The 22,149-nt window shown below is 38.1% G+C and overlaps 1 protein-coding gene across 5 annotated transcripts in view; it reads right to left on the bottom strand.

The window, feature by feature from the left end:
• Positions 1–22,149, bottom strand: part of MAPK8IP1 (mitogen-activated protein kinase 8 interacting protein 1) — a 64,804-nt gene that overhangs the window by 32,285 nt on the left and 10,370 nt on the right. For 2 of the 5 annotated variants that reach the window (XR_009152552.1, XM_058161723.1), the window contains exon 2: positions 12,150–12,255. Coding sequence is in view for 2 of the 5 variants with exons in the window: in XM_058161723.1 (XP_058017706.1) it covers positions 12,150–12,255 (106 nt within the window). In the remaining 3 variants the exon portion in view is untranslated. Of the gene's footprint in view, positions 1–11,234; positions 11,278–12,149; positions 12,256–19,433; positions 19,633–19,957; positions 20,185–22,149 lie in introns of those variants that run through there. The other 3 variants (XM_058161726.1, XM_058161724.1, XM_058161725.1) reach the window with 3 other exon arrangements.

Raw genomic sequence — 22,149 nt, 5'->3', positions numbered from 1 at the left:
TGCCTTAACTTGACCACATCCAGCAGTTACAAAGTATGCAAAATTGAATACATTTGGCTGTCCTTTCTACTGAAGTCAAAATTTATTGGTTGGTAGCAAGTGGGAACACAGCAGCCTTTACTGGCCATTTCAAGTTTCTGCAGGCACGTTTCTTCCCTTCTAGCCCCTGATCAGCCGCATAAAACAACACTTGGTTGTTATAAAGAAAAGAATATATCAGGGGAAAAGAATATATAGGAGTTTTTAGTATATTCAGCCTATCTAAATTATTCTTTTAAATGTGTTTTTTAATTTTTGTATTTATTGTTCTTAGTTGGCTGTAAACCGCCCTGAGTCCTTCGGGAGAAGGGCGGTATAGAAATTGAATAAACATAAACAGGGGTAGTCAACCTTTTTATACCTACTGCCCATTTTTGTATTGCTGTTAGCAGTAAAATATTCTAACCGCCCACCGGTTCCACAGTAATGTGCCGTGTATCGTCGTCTGTGCATGCCTCTCGTGTATCGTGGATTGGGTTTGGGGAGGAGCGCCGGCTACCAGCTCTGCTTGTCTGTTACAGCTGGGTGGTGTGGGGGGGGAGATGTGCGAGCTATTCTGGGACGAGGCTCTTTTGTTTGCGGTTGCACTATAGCGCCATTTAGTTTCACTTACGTAACGTGAACTAAACTTATGTGCAGGCAATACAAATAGTATATTTTCAGAAATTTAAATTGTCACGGGGAATTTTATGAAAACCTAATGAAAATATTTTTAAATAATGCTATGACAATTTTTTAAAAAGTCAAATTAAAAAAAAGGAAAATACTTCAGTATCGAACAAAACCCCTACCGCCCACCATGAAAACTGGAATGCCCACTAGTGGGCGGTAGAGACTAGGTTGACTATCACTGGAATAGATAGTCATATGCTGGTGGTCCATCAGAACTGTGCAAGAGCATTAGAGTCAGTCTCTAAACCTAGAACAGCAAGTCTGAAGTGTTTTTACTGGCCCTCCGTGGTCTATTTAAAGACTGAAACAGTCAGTGATGAAAGGATGAGTGCAACCTTTCTTCCCCCTCACCAATTGCTTCATGATCAAAGAAAGGAGGAATCTGAAAACTCGCATTTCCTCCAGAATGGCCCCATTCATACTGTGGTACTATAATTGACAGATGTTTTTGCCACACTTTAGTATCATGTAGATAAGGAGAGAGAGCAGCCAATCCATTTGCTTTGTTCATCAAGTGCTGCGCACATGAAATCAGAACAGACCAATAGAGGCACCACAGGGATCAGCAGCAGGGATATGTTATAGTTTTCTGCTGATTAAAGGATAGATATTTTAAGTCAGAAGTGGGGAAATATTAAAATATATTTTACATCACTGGGTGGGAAGGCCTCCATATCCACCTATTATTTTGGTAATGTTCCCACAGCTTGAAACCTGACACAGAGACTACAATATTCCTGGAACCAGGGAAAAGGGTTTTTTTAGTTGCTTACATGTTTTGTTATGAATATTTTAAAAATTGTAAAGATTTTATTGTTTTGCACATGACTATGATAAGAACGGTATGCTTTTTAAAAAAAAATATAAATAGCCTGTTCCAATTTCTTATGAATAAGCATTGTGTTGGCATACATAAGCTTCTTCTGTAACTTAATGTGACTTACAAATTAGAAACGCTACCCTGCTCCAAAAGTTCATGGTTCATAGACCACACCAAACAAACCACAACGGTAGCTCCTATGGATGGTTTGACTGTTTTCTTGGCAGACACCTATTGCAAAGGATGAAATTCAGTCATGCTGTGACTTGAGTCAGTTTGGTGTAAGGGTTAAGACACTGAGCTAGAATCGAGAAGACCATGAGTTCTAGTCCTGCCTTAGACACAAAGCCAGCTGGGTGACCGAGGCCAGTCACTTTCTCTTAACCCTAAGAAGGAAGCAATAGCATAACCATTCTGAAATCTTGCCAAGCAAATTGCAGTGACTTGTATAGGCAGTTGCTGGACGTCAAGACTGTCTCAAAGGCACCCAAAGTATAAAAAGGTGGCTTGAGAATGTGATCTGTTTACCACCTTATTAAAAACTAGACCAATAGGAGGAAACGTCCAGTAATAAAGAAATGTCACACTGCACCATAAGAAAGGACTGAATCCACATAATGTCTAAAAGATGATTTAATTTCCCAGATCTAGGAGCAATCTTGCATTTAAGTAATCACATAATGCTCTATCAAGTCATCCATTCCTCCTGCATGATGGCACAATTCAAAGATGTTATGTCCACTATCTATTCTCAGTTATTTCTCAGAAAACATTGGGTATGGTAAGCTCATACACATGTGACACAGAAAGATGTTAGGACAGTCAGGCTGCCTTCTCTATAACTATGTTAATTACTGTTAGACTATGAGAATTCTATACAGAAAAGTAAGGGCTTAGAAGTACAAAAAATAATATAAGCAAGAAATCAGAAACATACTTCATATCCATTGCTTCCCATGTTGTACAGTTACTGTAATCTGCAAAGATCAATCACCCCACTTCCCCACTGGCATAGTACTAGAAGCGAGCATAAGTAAGAGAAATCGACTATAGAGAAAGATTGCAGGGTAACATGAACCATAGACAAAATATCTCAAGACGCCTACCTACCATATGCTTACTAGCTTGAACTTTAATTCTGAAACTTTCCTAATAAATAGCTGGGGAAACTCCATAGTTAAGGACAAAAAATATATATCTTCTCTTGGCAACCTGAATTTGTTGTTGGGATGACGGCTTCTTTCGTCCAATTATAAACCATGAGGTTAACAGGTGTGGTCGGAAACCTATCTGAAAAAAATGGTGGGAAAGCCACAACGAATGAAATTATTGCAGCGCATACTAAACATACAGGTTTATGACTACCATGACTCATAAACAGAACCTCATATTCATCTCTAAATGGAAGTCTAACTCTTCCATTTAGAATCTGACCTATCTAAAAACTGGTTCAGTTAAAATAAATAAAATATTTATAATAAACTAAAAAGACATTTATTTTATTTTCATTTGGTAATATTTTTAGGTGCACAATGTTAGTAGGTATCCTGTGGTGTGAAGAACACTCTGACTCAAAGCATGGAAAAGTGCATAAAATGTGAAATCTGTGTATGAAACCAAGATATATGTCATTGGCAAATATATCTTCTTATGTTTATGTAACTGGATATAAATTTACTGGTAAGCTACAACAATTGTAGGAATGTATGTATTAGTGTGTTACAGTAACAGCTCCACCCCAGTAGTTTAGAATTTTAAGGGCATATAATTATTACCCTTTCACAAATTAAAAATCCCAGCAGACGCACGTTCAGTAAAATACATTGATATGTAAAACATCATCCAGCCACAACTCAAATATCCTCCTATCCCCAGTAGGAATTTAGTCACATGTCACATGTGCAACTATCTTTTTATTACTGCTTGCAAGGAAATACAGTACAGTATTTACAGTAGCAAATACAGTACTAACAGTACTAACATACAAATCAGATACTGATCTCTTCTGCCACCTACAGGTCATTGCCTATTCCTACATTAATAACCTAAACATACAGTGGTAAAGACTGGGCAAGATTGAGGGCAAAAGAAGAAGGGGACGACAGAGAATGAGGTGGCTGGATGGAGTCACTGAAGCAGTAGGCATGAGTTTAAATGGACTCCAGAGGACGGTAGAGGACAGGAAGGCCTGGAGGAATGTTGTCCATGGGGTCGCGATGGGTCGGACACGACTTCGCAACTAACAACAACAACAGTGGTAAAGCTGAAACAGGTTGAACATGACAAATTGTCCAGACTCTATTAATATAGAATCCAATGCTTAGCAAAATGAAATTATAATCTCTAAATATTCTGGAAGTATGAATACCACATGCCAAATACATTTTTTATGAATGTTTTTCAATAGTGAATTAGAAAGATTTTAGCTAGTAAGGGACAAAACCCATCCAAAATCCTAAAAGCACAGGGCTGGAAAGATAATATTTAACAATGAGTGTATTAAGTTTATATGCTGTATGACTCTCAATAACTCTCAGCAAATCCAAAAGGTACATTTAGTTGCACACTTTTTTTTTTTTTTGGGAAAGCAGGGATATTCCATAGTCGTTCTCTCCTTAGCACTTGCAGAAAACTATAAAAGGTTCTCAAAAAGCGAATATTTCTAGATGATGCAAATAGGCAAGTTAAAAGAATAAGCTGATATAGAAGAGAAATTCCTTCATGCCTCTAATATGCTTTTTACTTATCAGTGAAGGGACATTTACTGCTCAATATTATCATAATTCTAAAAAAGGACTTGCACAGAAAAGCCATCTGTACTAAACCCAGTGGTGGGATTCAGCCAGTTTGCACCACTTCAGGAGAACCAGTTGTTAACTTTCTGAGCAGTTTGGCAAACTGATTGTTGGAAGAAATCATTAGGGCAGAGAACCGGTTGTTAAATTACTTGAATCCCACCACTGACTAAACCTGATATTCCAAATCTCCTTTTTTATTGTCCCAGATACTTGCAACACCCAGCTTCTAAAAGTGCGTTTAGTTTCTACACAAAACACTCGATTTTTGAAGGCCCAAGATACACTTGATCACCGTGAATATTATTATTATTATAGTTTGTACACAGTCAGCCAAAGGTTTAGACTGGTTATTATTATTATTATGGTTCATTGCACAGTCAAACAAATGTTTAGACTGGATTTATTCATTTATTCAGTCCTTCCTAAGGACTGGGATGGGGAGTTGATGTTGTTTCCTAGTGCATTATTTTTGTTTCATCACATAATCAGTCAGATGTTTAAACTGGATTTGGCATTTTTATTCACCTATTGAGTACTTCACAAGGACTGGGGATAGGCACATATTGTTGTTTGGTGGTGTTAAAGGTATTTTACAGTATCCCTCCCCTGTCATGCTCATCATGCCATGTCCACCAAGCCACACCCACAGAACCGGTAGTAAAAAATTTTGAAACCCACCACTGGCACGCATGCCATAGGTTCACCATCACAGTCCTAGACAATCTCCTACACCAGGGGTCTGCAAACTTGGCTCTTTTAAAACTTATGGACTTCAACTCCCAGAGTTCCTCAGCCAGCAAAGCTGTGGTGGTTTGCTCCCTTAAGAGATCATTGCTGGATCTGGAAAACAGTTTGTCCAGCTTTCAACCTTCTGTTTTTAGGGAAGGTTGTTGAGAATATGACCAGCCTCCAGCTGCAGTGAATTATTAGACTGTTGGAGTGATCAAGCATCAGTGGAGTCTCAAGTTTTTTAGAACTATGAAACCATTCCCTCTCTTTTAACTCTTCTGTCCTACCTATCTTCTTCTTTCTTTCTTTTCGCTTTATTTTGTGAAGAGTTTTGGAAAATTCATAAACTTACAGCTCATGATGCAGAGTAGTTTGGAGTTTATTTCCAAAGGGACTTCAGAGTAAACAGGAATGAGGCTATGACACCTCACTGCAACGCTTTTAAATTGCTGGGTCTTTTTCCTGGGATTATTTCCTTCCACAACCGCCATGCGATACCAGGAAAAGGTGATTTGCTTTAAGGTGTTGTATTCCTACATACTCCAAATCACATTTTGGAAATCAAACCTGAAGCTCTGCACAGCCCTACTGCAGATTGTTTGGCTTGACTTGGCTTACAACTAATTTGGATGATTAACATGGCTAACTTTTTTCTTTCAATAAAAATATCCTATGTTTTTTTTTGTTTTTTGTTTTGTCAATTCTATGTTGCAACTTCATCCTGCATGGGAGCTCATTAATCCAAAATCAGCCTGATCCATGGCCATTTCTTATATATCATGGTTTATATACTGACAATTTTAAATCATCAGTTTCTTAGCCAAATAGCTACTTTCCCTTATTCCATTTACACTAGTATATCTCTATAAATTTCTAGTTTCCTGGAATCATACATAAAGCAGCCACTGAGTTTGCATTATGTTATAGGCTCACATTCTTGCTTCTTCACATAATATGTAACAAGTAACAAGTAGCCTGTGTCAAGCATATTTCCTGAAATGCTTAGCTTTGTCTAAGAACAAGGGCATTTGGAAGATTTCCAATTGGACCCTTTTGATCAAGCATTGGCACATTTTATTTATTTATTTTACAATATTTTATACTGCTCCAATAAACACAAACTCTGGGTGGGTTCACAACACATAAGCTAAACCTCCTCCAGCCCATACTAAAACATTGCAATAGCTCGATGATTATTTAACAACTGGTCGGTATGAGCCAGAATAGGCTTCATGGTCTGCTGAAATAAGAATAGGGTAGGAGCCAGGTATACAGTATCTTTGGGTGCAATGTATTCCACAGGAAAGTGGTGGGTTTCTACCGGTTCGGGCAAACTGGTAGTGGCGAGAGGCTCCACCCACCCCACCCGGACATCATCACGGATGCTCTGCGCATGTGCAGAAGGTTCTGCGCATGCACAGAAGTGCCACATGCGAGCAAAGCGAGCACATACGCACGCTCACAGTTCTGAACCAGTAGTGAAGGTAAGTGAAACTCAGTACTGCCACAGGGGTGAAAGCTAGGGAAAGATCCTCATTGGAGGTATGAATGTCCATTATATGCAGATTACAAAATAATTGGCTTCTATAGACACACTGGAGATAAACCCATTGTAGATGTTCGTATTAGGTACAATAGTCCCATACTGATTTCTTTTCCGCCAACTTAATTGGCCAGGAATTCACTATTACTAATTCAGGGCTAAATTAATCCAATTTATTTCTATAAATTGAAGTTTGGCAAGCTTTCCAGCAAGAACAAGTAGGGAGTCCACATTGAAAGATGTAATTACTTTGTCTATCACTGCAAACCTTAGATTCTTGCTGACTTATCTATTTATATGATTATTTTAGACCAGCATTAAGGCAATGAAATTTATTAGTAGTACATATTGTTAGTGGGCACCTGCTCACTCACCTGAGAATATAACCAAGTCTCCTGTTAGCCTCCCACAGTGGGAAATATTATTTTTTAACATACATAAATGGATTTAAAATTATGACTCATTTCTTTTTAAGGGCAATACTTCATGTTTCTTAGCTGTACCTAGTAATTCTTTCCCTATATTTTTTTACCCTCCCCCCCAATATATTTTATTGTAACTAGCCAGAAAATATTTCTTAGAAAAATCACTGACTCTATACACTTTTCCTTTAATTATTCTACAGGGAGCATGCAGGGATCCAGATTCAGAGCAAATACTATAAGCTTCCAGTTCCCTGGGAACAGAAGGAGGCCTTTGACGATCATCTCGATAACTTCTAGTATTAGAAGAAAGAGTCTTGATCCCCAACAGCAGAAATAGTTTTGCCCATCAACCATTGGGACACGTGGAACCAGATTAGCTATGAAAATCACAGTTCAAAACTGCCTTGCTATTTGGGCTAACATTTTTGCAAAACATTTCTTTTCTAATAGTGTTCTTTTATCTTATGCTACAATTCCTATCCTATGTCTCCAATCTTTTTCATTAGCTCTGACATATATATGGACACACATTATACTTGGGTGCTCTTCACAATAAACAAATACAAATTCTAATTTTACGGTGCATGTATTGTTCAATCTGTAACAAGATCTACAGATCAACATTCAATGCAGAGGATATTTTTGTTTGCTCTTCTAAAGACTTTTATCAAAAAGAAAAATACATTTGTTAACTCCAGATATCAATGAATAGCAGTTTAGAGGTTTTCAGATTTTTTTAGTCTGGGGAATATCTTTGTTAAAATAAACATTTCCCAGAACCTTTTGATCAAGAGGCAATGCTCCGATATTAAAAAACAAAGTGTTCAAATGATCCCCCCCCTTTTTTTTGGTCTCTCAGAGAACCTCATTGGCTTCTCAAGTTGAAAATGTTTGATCTGTTTGACTGGAGTCCTCCTAAGCACTTTGTATTTTAAAAATTAAATGGCATGTAAATAAAAAAAAATTAATGGGATTTACCTGACAACATGTAAGAAGGTGCTTCACTGTGCACCTTCTATTTCAAACAGATTCAGTTTAAATTAAATTCGAGTGGATCAGAGGTGGGTTTCAGCAGGTTCTAACCAGTTCTGGAAAACCGGTAGCGGAACTTTTGAGTAGCTTGGAGAACTGGCAGTAAAAATTCTGACTGGCCCCACCCCCATCTATTCTCTGCCTCCCAATTCTCAGCTGATCGGTAGGAAATGGGGACTTTGCAGTAACCTTCCCCTGGAGTGGGGAGGGAATAGAGATTTTACAGTATCCTTCCCCTGTCACACCCACTAAGTCATGCCCACCAAGCCATGCCACACCCACCAAGCCACACCCACAGAACCGGTAGTAAAAAATGTTGAAATCCACCATTGAAGTGGATCTTCCCATACTAAAATTCTACTTTACTAGTAAAACAGCTGGTAAGAGATAGCTTGAAGTGGTTCTTTGCCTCCCAGGTAAGCAACATTTGTCCTCATGCAGGCCACACCTAACACCTGTTCAGAGGGACAGAAACACATGCGCAAATCATCTCTCGGTGTAATTGCTTAAGACTGCCATTAGCAGTGAGGAAGCAGCAATCTATGTCATGATGTTCAGCTAAAGACTTGATTAATTGGTGACAAGGGACAAATAGCCAGAACTCCACAGTCTGCAATAATAAAAGGCAAGAATCTAACTCTCTCTTCACAGGTGCCAGAAGAATCTAAAGAATTGGACTTTCTTATAAAAAGCTCTGAGACAATGAGAGAAACTGTATAATTGTTGTGGAACTGCTGCATTGTCCATTCCAGTTACACGGTCCTAGAAACCAACAGGTTTTCTTTTATTCTATAGGGCATTGTATTTCATATATTTACTCTGCAGCTTAGAAGGTCAATGTAAACAATCCTGGACTTGCTGTAAGAGTATCCAACTATTTCTTCCACCTAAGTAAAAGAAAATGTGTGCTCTAGCAGCAGCATCTCAAATCTCAACGATTTGAACCAGTGGTGGGTTGACCCTGGTTCGGACCTGTTCTATAGAACGGGTAGTAAAACCGGTGGGAGGCTCCGCCCACTGACCAAATGTCATCAAAACTCTTCTGCGCATGTGCAGAAGCTTCTGCGCATGCGCAGAAGAGCACACGCACATGGGCATAATGCGGGCCGGTAGTAAAGGTAAGTAGAACCCACCTGATTTGAACTCCATTCACATAAACTGTAAAGATATAAAACATCCAATGGCTTTCTTATAATTTTCTGCAAATAAGGTGCCTAATTGATCTTCCAGTTTTGAATAAAGGAACTCAATCTTTTATGAAGTTATTTGAAATCGGTCTTTATTGTATGGTACAAGTTCTGTATTTAATGACTATACTGTAGATACTTTGTAGCTTTTTTTTTTAATTCCCAACCCTCACATATTATGTGATGTCCTTCAGGGCAGTTTTTTCTTTCTTTACAAGAAAAGGCATTAATTCCATGTTAATATTTTTCTTTTATATCATAAGGATTTTTAATGTGTGCACATAATTCTTTCTCATCATCTTTTAAACACAATTTTAATACATTTTTGCAACTTTGGTGATTAGTATATTTTTCTGTTTTGTGTTCAGGTTATATCATCAAAAGATATTATCACTGAAATCACTTTTTGAATGACTTTTCTTAGATTATTATCTTCTAGATAATATGCCTTTATTCTTTATTCTTCTTTGGGTATTTTTTTAATGCTTGGTCTCAAAACAATATAGCTTTTTCATTATTGTTCACAGCCCAGAGTCAATTGGATTGAGACAGGCAGCTCCAGAAATTAAGTAAATAGCTATTATGTTGCTAATTGTAAAATTCAAATGTGTTAATTGGAAATTCACCATTTTCCTCACCTGACTGTATCATTTAGAAAACCACACACTTTCTTGACAACAGAAGAACTTTGAAACTTTTATTTAGTTCTTCAGTCCTTTTTAAATAAAATATTTAGGCCGAGGTTTTGTCAATGGGGAGGTACCAGAAAATACTCATATTTTCCCTTCTAAAATTTGTTTATTGTGAGTCACATTCATATTTTGAAATCTGAATGTTCCAATACCAATAAGGCCAATTAAAATGGGTGAGATCCCAAAATAAAAACTACTTTGGGGTTTCCTATAATATAGAGTTCCTTCTTTGTAAGGGTTTGATGGAATGCTAATGTACAAATGCCTTACTTGGACTGCACTTGGACTGGCTTACATGAGACAACTTTTTTTCAATGCCACTCTTTTGCATGGTATGCTAATATGTGCATCTCTCTAGTTCTTGAGTCAGCAGAAGAGATAACCAGTATAATTTGTTCTAGCCTTTTAGCTAAGATCTAATCTGCCTAAACAATGAGGCTTGCAAATAAATTCTTCATGGCTTTACAGTACTTAAGGACAAAAACAGTGATTAGTATATTTGCCAGGCTTCAGCTTCCCTCCCACCCAAGATTACCAGCTAAAAATAATAACCTCAGATAGGTGATGTTAGGGAGAACCCTTTTAAATAAAACGTGTTGGCTGCTAATCTGGCTTGAATCCTTGCACGTTTAGTATTGGCAATGGTCATCACTTCTATGTTCTCTAGCAATATGAAGCATAGATATGAAAAACATGTGAGACGCACATTCTAAGAACTTGTCTGAAAGAAAGGAATCATATGTGATCATCCTCAACCTGGCAGCTCTCCATTGTGTTGACACTCCTTTGAGAACCCACAGAAAATAAGCCATACTGAGAAAAGTAAAGATATACCGTATTTTTCAGAGTATAAGATGCACCTTCCCCCCACAAAGGGAGTGAAAATTTGGGTGCATCTTATACACTGAATGTAGCCCCACCCACCCATTGGCCCTTACCCTTTGGCCTCTGGGGTAAGGAGGTAAATTGCCTCCCAGCAATTTACCTCCTTGCAGCAAGCAGCAAGAAGAAACAGCCCATTTCAGCTTCAGCACAGCCTAATTAGCACAAGTTGATTGTCCCTTGGATCAGCCTCCCAACTCCCAGCTGTTTAAGGCTGCAGGGATTGCTATTGCCTATTGCTACACGAGCCTCCCCTGCTTGCTGCAAGGAGGTAAATTGCTGGGAGCAGATCTTTTTTTTCTTGTGTTAATCAAGCTATGCTGAAAACAAAAATGAAAGTAAAGGAGGCTATTTGCCGCAACGATGCAAAACTGCTGGGAGGCAGAGGCAGATTTCTTTTTCTTGTTTTCCTCACCAAAAAAGGTAGGTCCGTCTTATAGTCCGGAGTGTCTTATACTCTGAAAAATAAGGTAACATATATTGGTTCTGGCTTTCAGCAATGGGTGAATCCAACCAGCTATAGTTTATCCCTACTTAAATCATAACTTAACATAATGTATTCCCTAAGTTAAAGTTTGAAAAAAATTAAGGTATTACATATTTATAAGGATACTACTGATCTTAGTTCATTAAGCAAACATCTATCTTCTTCCTTCGTATAAGAAGTTCTTAATTTAAATCTTGGATGAAAAGAAACCAACTGCATTATGACTTACTGCTTGCTATACATGTACGAGGCATAGTGGCTTTGGACCTGACAGAGGGCAATTTCTCTGATGGTGAAAAACTGTATCGCACAAATCAAGGCTATCTCCTCCACCTGCATCTGGGAATGAGTCCCAGACTAGAGCCCTCATGCCTAAAATTTGACTTCATAAAAGCAAGCATAGTACCTGCATTTGCTTCATGCCCGAATTCTTCCAGATGCAGCCAAGGCAGAGTGCATTGCAATAATGGTGCCTCAGGGTGACATAGGCTCAACTGCAGTATAAGGAGCAGCACAGAGATACAGGCAAGCATATTCAGACTTCAGTTTCAATCTAAGTATTCCCAGCCTGGGATCTACCAGATGTGTTGGATTTCAACTGCTACATTTCCAAATAACCTGACCAAGGACACCAGGTTGGGGGAGGCTGATCTACTGATACTCAGAGTTTTTTAAAAAAATGAAATGAAAAATGAGTTACTCAAGGAAGATATTGATACAATTTTCTCCTGGGATTGAAATAACCTACTTCCTTCTTATCCAGGTTTCAGAAAAAGAGCAGGATTGTGAGTTTCATCCCAATCATATGACCAAGAATAAATAGGGTAACGTTGATGTTCTTACCCGTAAGGCCAAATTGTCCTTACAGTGTAGGCTGATTCCACACTCATCAGTAATTTCAGAAAGATCTTCATCTTCAAACTCCTCTAGACTGATGTCATGGGTGAGCCTAGACAACACAAAGATCATACAATTATCCATCAGAGAAAACAAGCATATAAGAACTTATGAAGTTCAGTATGAAGAGAAAAAAAGAATCCTTCATACTGAATTTATCTACCTGGTTTACAAAAAATCTCAAGAGGTTCTGGACTGTATGTATGTGTTCAAACAGCCATCAAGCCACTTTTATGCTTGAAAAACCTGCTAATGCAGTTGGACTTGGAACCAGGAGGAGGAATTTGGCAAGAATATCTGCAACAAAGGAGACAGCTCACTTACAGATCCTTGTCTTAAAAAAGCAATGTTGCCTTGCAGTGCTATCAAATGGATACCACAGCTGAGCCAGAAATAAACTGTCTCAACTACTAAAACACTCAGGGACAACTTCTTGAGATCAAAGGGCCATGGAGACACTTCTAGGTGATGAAATATCTGTAATGCCTCTCTTATATCAAAAGGACCTATACTTGAGGCCTCTAAGAAGTAACAAGGGTACTTATTTCTCAGTAATAAATTATCTGCTCAATTTATAATATGTGCACAAGACACACATTTTGTAACTACAAAAGAAGCAGGGCATGCTAAAAAGGCCATTGAATTTTGGGATCCCTAGCACCACAGATGTATGTTTTGGTTGTTGCTGTATAGCTTCATTATTTAGTCCAATTTCCTCTCAGTCAGGGTCGATAGGATCAAAATACAGTTTCTTCATTCCTACATACAATATTTGATTTCAGAGTTTTTGAAATAAACAATCCTTCCTGATCAACAATCACTTGTAGAAAGCAGAGATAGTCCTATTCTCCTATCTTCTCTATAACCAGAGGCTTCAGTCCATTTAAGCCGACATTAATCAGTTTCACACTATCTATAGAAAAGTATCTGCATTCATTTTTTCTACTTTAGAGCTATAATGTAACACCTCCCTCAGCAATAACTATAAGAGGAAATTGATAGTACTGCAGTGTATAAGAACACTGTACTCAGTAGCGTGGGGCAGCATTTTTTGAACATTTTATGGAATTGGCAAGAAGTTGTATACATAAAAGTTCTTCTCTCATCTATTTCTATATCTACCTCTCTGTTGTGGCTCCAGCCTCCGAACCTGGCCCCATGCCCGAAAGTGACTCTGAGAGTGAGGGGGAAGGGCCGGTAAGGCTTACCTCAGGAGCATCGATTCCTTTGGTCCGGCTCCAGGAGCCAGAACCAGGCCAGTCGGAGGATGTAATGAGGCCGACATCCCCTGATTCCTCCCTTCCTCAGGCTATGCCTATAGACACAGCTGATAATCATACCAATCAAGCCTGGATCGACCCGCGCTTCAGAAGATTAGAGAGGTGGCGTCATCAAAGGGATATATAAAGAGTTTTGGGACTGCTCTCAGTTCCACGGGAAGCAAATTAGCTGAACCGTGTCGAAGTGAGCTGAAGTCTTAATCTGTTTTTAGCAGGCAGCTGCGTTTTCTCGGCCAGGACTGATAGGAGCCATGTATCCACTGGCTGTAGCCAGCTTGTTACTCCAAAGTGAGGACGAAGACAGAACACTCTCTATCTTTCTAGCTGCTTTCTACAACCCAAAAAAGTTTGAAAACCCTTAATATAAAGAAGCTTCAATTGTTCAAATGAATAGCCACAAAAGCAATCAAGGAATACAACCAATTGTTTGGGAGGAAATAACTTTAGAAGTCAGGCATCTTGTGACATTTTATGTTTTATGAGTGAAGGTCCACATAGGACTCACTGCTCTATATTGATCAAGTGCCTAAAAAGAAAATACTGTTTAAAATTGTGTAGCTATTCTTGGTCTTAAGCTGCCCCTGTCTCTGAGCAAGCTGCACTCCTCCAGATGCTACTGAGCTACAAGGCTTATAGTTAATCTGTATTTTTGAGCCATATTAGCATTAAATTGCCAGAACTCAGAAATACCTGAAATGCTACAGCTTTTCTACCTCTGATGCACTGCACCCCAGTGAAAAGAGATATAGTGTAACATGGGCAACAGCGTATCTTTCAGGCAAACATAAACTTTAATTAAAACATTTAAGGCGAGTCTATGCATTTATTGCCACAAGACAAGAGCCAAGTAAATCAAAGATCTTTTCAATAGTCAAGCAGCAGTTGCTCCTGGTTCTAGAATGGTACAATTTAAATAAATTCACCCATTTATTTTTCAGGAATGAATCTACTCTTTTCCTTAAAACTGGAAAAAGAGAATTCATATAGATTAGTGAAGTGGGATTTAGTATTACAAGAGTGAACTGTTGTGAGTTTTGGTATACATGTTCCCCTCATCTAAGGTTTGAGAGAGATCACAAGTTTCCATTTCGGAATATCATCAACCCCAGTGTGACACTCAAATTGGACAAGCTGTGCTTAAATTTATCTATAATTATTGAAAGCAGTCAAATTCAGAAATGAAATTGAATTTGACAGACTGCTTGGGACTGGATACAGCAACTGAGTTTATTTAATCTAAAATTCAAGCAAAAGCTTCTAAACTTCACATTAAAACCGAAGTTGCGATGGGGTTAAAGTGCCTTAAAAGGCTCATTCTTATAACGAGAAACTGTAGTTCAGTGCAAATTGGTACAATCTGAATATGTGACTACAAAAGGCCACAATTCCTAGTCTTCGTGGGAGGGTTTAGCATATTTTCCTCTACTTCTGTATTTCAAATAATTATTTTATAAATATTGTACAAAACTAGTAAAACTTTTCATTATAAATACTGGCCAAGGTCAAGATAAAATCCAAAGCGGGTTGCAGTTGTAGGCACTCACACCTTAGTCACCTCATGGCATGCTGTTGCATTTGCTAGCTGATGGAACCTGTAGTCCTATATATTTGAAAGCATCAGATTGAGCCAAGCACCTTGTATTGTACCATGTGTATTGTCCACAGAGGGAGGCAAAAAGTGGCAAGCGACATGCAAGTCAGGACATCATTTCATAACTAATGCACTTCATATAGAGGTGGTTTTTGATTTACAACCACAATTGAGCGCAAAACTTCTGTTGATAAGTGAGATAGTTCTTATGTGAGTTTTGACCCATTTTACAATCTTTCTTGCTGTAGTCATTAAGTGAACCACTGCAGTTGTTTAATAACATGGTTGTTAAATGAATCTGGTTTCCTCTTGACTTTGCTTGTCAGAAGGTTGCAAAAGGTGATCACATGGCTTCTGGGTGGCGCCATCTTTCTCGCTGGGTGCCAATTTATGGCACTCAGCATTGAATACCGTAAAAGCCGGATTTAACAACTGATCCCGGCTTCATTTCTCTCTCTGGTTGAAAGAGAGAGACAGAGCAAGGGGGAGGAATTGGGTAGATTCCCCTAGGGGCTTTGTTTTTGTAATACAAAGTCCTGAACGGTGAATCCCCTTATTTACCCCTCCCCCACCTCCAGTATTCTCTGCGCTCCTGAAAAAGCAGGAAAAGAGGAAGATGTCCACTTCTGCTAGCAATTGATTTTTTTTGTGGATACGAAAAGCAGGCGGAACGAATGTGAGGAGCAATTATTGGTTTGCAAGTATTTTTGATTTTCTGACTTCCTCCCCCCCTTCAGTTTCGTTTTAGAGAAACTGAAAGCAGAGCGATACATCAAAGGGAGCTTTGCTGTTGAATCGAAACTGAATGGAGATTTTATCTTATTGTGTTTGACTGTGGACTGTTGGATTATATTACGCTGTTTAAGTACTTTACAAGGGGATTCTCAGCAGGAATTTTGTTATGGAGGTTCTTTCAGAAGAATGGGTTCGGGACGTTATACAGGACTACACAGAAAGAATGTATTTAATTATTCAAAAATACAAATTGATAAAAAATGGGGACGTTTTGGATGAGAGTTTGGAGCAAATTAACCAGTGCAATTATTCGGAAAATGGAATGGAGGATATACAAATAAAAGTGGATAAATATGAAGATTTGATCGTGAAGAAACAAGGTGATCTAAAGAAGTTTTCTTTAAATAGTTTGGATGAGCTGCCTGAATTTGTGCTACAGGAGATTGTCCCTCAAATGGAAAAGACTCACAAGCTTAATGTTTCCCAAGAGTTCTCTTTTTGGACTGATGGAATATCGGCAGTAATTTTTGGATTTCTGGACATAAGGAATTACTAGGAAATATTGTGATTGACTTTTAAAAGGAGCAACGAAGGAAAGACAGAGATTAATGCACCAAAAAATGGCAAGAGACAATAGTATTATTTTTGAAACAAGGTTTTTTTAAAATATTAATAGACAAAAATATTTGTGTCCCCGAAAGAATTATATGGTTATATGGTTATAGAAGCTATAAGGGAGATATTCTCTGAATTGGATTGGATTTTTACGTTTTAGCTGGTTTTAAATATTTTAGGATTAATTTGTTCTACTGATTTATATATTTTATTATTGTTTATTGTTAATTTTTTGAAGGATTTGGTTATGTAAGGAGGAAGTCAGAGCTAGAGAGGGAGAATTGGTATAATAGTTTTGGGAAAAAAATTTTTTTTTTTAGCATATGTTTGTTTTATTTTTAACTATACCTTGTGTTTGTTCCGGGAAGCCAGGGGGGAGGGGGAGGGGGTTTGTGAAGGGAAAGGGGTTGGGGGGAAAGGGGAAAAAAATTTTTGTAAAACTTTTTGAATTAAAAAAAAAAAAAAAAGGTGATCACATGACCCCGGGACACTGCAACCTTCATAAATATGAACCAGTTGCCAGGGATACAAATTTGAGAACCCAAATTGTTGGGGGTAATATGCTGCCTCTGTAACCCACTTAAAGTGGACTGTAAAGCACTATGAAGCAGTATGTAAATCTAAGTGCTATTGCTATTATGTGAACATGGGGATGTTACAACGGTTGTAAGTGTGAAAAACGGTCCTAAATCACTTTTTTCAGTGCCATTGTAACTTTGAACGGTCACTAAATGAATGGTTGTAAATTGAGGACGACATGTATTCACATCAGAGAACCAATTTGCTCTAGCGGTTAAGTACTAGGCTAGAAGCCAGGGGACTCTGTGTTCTAATCCTGCCTTTAGTATGAAAGCCGGCTGGCTGACTTTGGGCCAGCCACACTCTCTCTCAGTCCAACTCATCTTACAGGGTTGCTCTTGTGGGGAAAATAGGAGGAGAAAGGAGTACTGTAATTCGCCACATTGAATTGTTTATAAAAATAGTAAAGATAGAAAAATAAATAAATAAATCAGACATTATAATGTGACATGAAATTACATAATTGCGTCATTTGTATAATGAGGCATGATAACACTGTCATTTTGATATTGTTATGGCTTGTATTCATTTTGAGTCAGAGCAAAATCAATAAAAGCTTGAAATGCCAAATTTTCTCATTGCATAAATTCACTCCTAGGTAGTCCGTAAAACTTAAATCTACAGCAAAAAACAAAATAGATGCAAAAGCCATTGCCTTGGTTTCCCTCATTGAGGAAACTATAGCCTGATTTGATATCTGAAATAAAGCAGGTTTTTTCTCCCAACCTGACAAATTCTTATATTCTGGTTCAAACAGTATACAGAAATATTCTAGTTATCCCTAACCAGCCCAAGATGCAGGCCTGAAATGTGTACAGTTTAATAATTCCTGCTCTTATTAAACGCTTGTCAAAATAATAAATGAATTAAAATCATTTGCTATTTTGACAGGGGATGATGGGAGTTGTATTGCAAATAATCGAAATCAAACAAGATTGAATATGCCTGCATAGGGATTTAGGAGACAAGCAATAGGTTGGTGAGGTTCTAACAGCAAACCTGGAATGAAAAACCAAGAGAGTGGTAGAGCTTCTTTCTCTGACCGCATTACAGAGCCAGGACACTTAGAATAATTCTATGAATCAATAAAAGTTTCCCTCCAATTCTTCTTTCTTTACTGTGGCTTTTAGATTAGCTAACAAAACAAGACGCAGTTGTGGTCAAATGTCCTCTATGCTTTTTGATTAAGAAATATCACTTATTTCAAACAGCATCTTGAAAAATAGTAACTGGTCTATCACTTCTGGTGAGATCTACTTGGCTCATATGGATATCAGAGATAACAAACTGAGTTCCTGTCCCAAACAAGTTCTTACTAAGTATAGAAACAACTAGCACTTTTCATAAGTGGTTACAAAAAGGGCTATTGAGTTAAAAAGAGAATGTGAAGAACAACTGCTTTCCTTACCAAGGTCAGGTGTCAGGGAAAGCAAACACAAGCAGGGAAGAAAGCAGAAATACATTGCAAGAAACAGAGTCCTCCTTAAGTTTATATTTGACCACTGTTATATCCAGGTACTAGGGAAGTACCAACATTTTTTTTAAAAAAAATCTTTTTACAATTACTCTTCTTTTATCTTCTTCCTTCTCCTTCCTGAGGTAAAAATGCCTCCATTCTAATGGCAAAATACAAAATTGAGAACTAGAAGTGCTATGTCCAATTGTTTCTGCTCCTCAGTGGAGATTTAAAAAGTGTATACTGTTCATGCATTCATAGACTATAACCGTATCTCATCAGTTTCTTCCTCAGATTACACTCAAATGCTTTTTGAAGTCCTTTAACACTCTTGCTAAATCAATATGTAGAACCATAGAAACACTGGGAAACATGGGCAGGTTTTTATATACAGAAACATATTAGATGAAACAGATGAACTAATGCACTGAGCAGCTTTCATGGTAGGCTCCAGCTAAAACCTTTCCTCAGCACTTTTTTACTTGATGGGAGAGGGATACTCTTCGCAAACAAATTCCTTACACCATGAGTAATGTATACGCAAATAATTAGTGAAGTTGTAATAAAACAATGCCTCCTTAGAATAACCAAGAAGAGGAGGGTATCACATGTAACTTACTCATCTCAAGGGGAGTATACCTAAACAGATAACAACAAAGATAAGAAAAACTGAGGAATAATGGAGAATATATGCAATAATCCTCAAACATTGATTCCATCTTCTACATCAGAGAAGGCATAAGATTCAATAGATTTCTTCTGTTAATAGTCATGATTTTAGGACATGATTTTACAATAGTCATGATTTTACATGAATGGGCAAACCAAGTTTTTAAAAGCCCATCAGAACAGCCTTTCAAACCCCAGCAGTAATATTAATCATGGTAAATCTTTCAAACGTAGGGTTACCCCATATTCTCCCTTGTAACAAAAAAAAGTAAATACCATTATTTCAAAATATCCCATATATTTACCTCTGTGGTGCTTAGAAGCTGCACTCAGCATCATAAAAAAAAATTACTTAAGGGATCATTTGAGGTTGCTGAGATACTGCATCCCTGCAAATTGACAAGGTGGTTTATATATTTATGCTTTGTCTCTAGCACAAGGCTCCTTCATGTATATCTTGCAATTCATCTTTGAGCATCAAGGAAGAGCTATATTGACAGATAATTATTTTCATTTGGCAAATAAGGGATCCTTTCTGGAGCATAGCCATCCATGACCGAGAGGGGACTAATAGCATCTTAAATGATCCGGTCTCCTTGCTCAATCCAGACAGCAGCGTTTTAGTTTCTAACATTACATATAAAGTTTGCAATCAAATTTGTACATGGGCTAACAGCCAACGACAAAATTGCCTATAGAATTCCAGTGAAGACCTCTGCACTGGGATAGAAAGGAAGCCAAATTACTTTCAAATCCTATACACCCAGTTATATGAAATCTCTTGATTCCCCCATCCCACAGGCCCTCTAACAGCCGAATGATCGCCTACCATTTCTCCCACTGATCCTCAATCCGGCTCTCCTCCTCTGTGCTCGACTGCATTTTACGTTCAAGCTTCATTTAAGAGTGTCCCCCCCCCCGTTGTAGGGGAAGGTCATAGGGCCTATTAAAGGGAAACCTCCTTCAGATAGGGGAGTTGAGCAGCGTTGCCTCTGTGTCTGTCGCTGGCTTAGGAGGAACTGCTGTTTGTGCTGCACTCTGCTTCTCACAGCACAGTCTAAGGGAGCTCATTAAAAATAAATGGAATCAGCTGTCTGGATACAAAAAAAAAAATTCCTCTGGGTTGAGATGATGCCAAGTCCTGCCCCCTGCTTCCCTCAGGAAGCCAGACTCCCTCCCATCAGCTGCAGTCAAGGGAAAAAAAGGGAATCAAGTTACCCAATTAGCAGGAGGATGCTCTGCCCAATCATTCTGCCTTTGACCTTGGAATGACTCTGCCCCCAACCGGGCTGCAAATGACCAGGTCCCCTTTGGGTGACGTTGTCATTTGAAGTCTAATTCAGAAAAAGTATAATTAGAGATGTAGAGAGCCAGCAGAAAGATACAGGGCTTGTTCTATCCCTGGGGTTCAGAGATCACTGCTTCAGGATTGTTATTCCAAGCCAAAAGTTTATTTCGGCTACATTATTTTGCAAATATTCTTGAATAATTCACAGGTCATCTTCTATTTCAGGAGGACAATAAATCCTACTTCTAAAGGAAAATTGTTCTAACACGTGCATTCACTTTCTCAATCCAGATGGGAAATTAGCTTTGTTGACTATTATTTCTATCAGCCACAGACAGTGCAGCAGTTGGAGTAAACAGTTTATATTAAATGCTTATCTCAGGTGGCCAAAATTTATTTATTTTCCCCATAATATATTTCCAAATTCTGAACTTCCCATACCTGCTTGGCTGAATATCCAATAATATTGCATTTGCTGCCCATTGCAATCCCTACTCACAGGAAACGGCTGCTGTGGAAGCTATATAAAACAATTTCTGTATGGTGATCAATTCATCTAATAACTACTCTTCCTGAATGGCCTGCTCATGGAGCAGCTGCCATTAAGATGCTGTTCTAAGTGGCCTTCATGTGGCAGTTGTTTCACATGAAAACATGTTCAGGAAGTAAGTCCTAGTCTTTATTATTCTATCTGTCATTGCCACTCTCAAGAGCAGTGAAATTGATTTAAGGGAAGTGCTGCAGAAAGAAATGTGTTGGTCTTATTTTTCTAAAAGAATTACCCTGTGGGGGGAAACGAGTGGATAAATAAGCAACTTCCATGTTGAAAGTTTGTTTGTTTCTCTTGGGAGGGGGAGGAAAAAGGTGAGTGGCAGGATGTCAATTCTGGATGACACAGAGATACAGGATTAGAGCTGCTGCAAAGCATTTGAACACACAGCTTGCTTCTCAACTCTTCATGTCCAAAGCAGCTCTCAGCTGCATTAAAACCAAGCAGATTACTTTGAGACACATGTCGGGGATAATTCCAAAACCCAGGTGAATTTAAAGCTTTTTAAATGTTTGCCCAGGTACGTTAGGACGGTCAACATTAACAACTGTGTGTTCATTAACAGATTCTTGCTGCCTTTAATTTAAATCACAGAAGCCTGCTGGAACTATGCTATTAAAGAAACTGTTCCAGAAAACAGTTGTTTTGTTGTAGTTGAAAAACTTTTATAGTTGACTATAAAACTATAAAAGACCATATGCTTCATTCATTTCAGTAGAATGTCTGGCAATGGAACACTTAAGAGGGTCAAAGTATTGAATATATTCTCTTTGAAATACCCTTACAATACAGTCTCTAAAGGTAATGAATAATCATAGCTAGCAGTCCAGATAGAACATGATAGTACTGTTAGTAGTGGAATAGCTGGGGTAAAATGATTTAAGTCAGCCTTGCTCAACTTTGTGTCTCCAGATACCATGAGTTATCTTACAGTTACCATAATTTTCAGAAAGCTGGAAATTATTGTCCCAAAATATTTGGAGATACCATATTGGGGAAGACTGGCTTAGAGACAAATGATTACCAGCTTGTAAAATCAAAGTATGTCCCAAAGCACAACCCCAAGAATTTTGCAACAGATTTAATCTTAATTAACCTAAAAAAAATACTTTGACTACAGTATTTTACTTACCTGGGTTCTGCCAAAACAAAAGTAAATAATATTTTATTACAGTTGCCTTTT

This window comes from Ahaetulla prasina, chromosome 1 (genome assembly GCF_028640845.1).
Source record: "Ahaetulla prasina isolate Xishuangbanna chromosome 1, ASM2864084v1, whole genome shotgun sequence".
Lineage (NCBI taxonomy): Eukaryota > Metazoa > Chordata > Lepidosauria > Squamata > Colubridae > Ahaetulla > Ahaetulla prasina.
The sequence above is the reverse complement of the archived record's forward strand: the minus strand, read 5'-3'. Positions and strand labels throughout refer to the sequence as shown.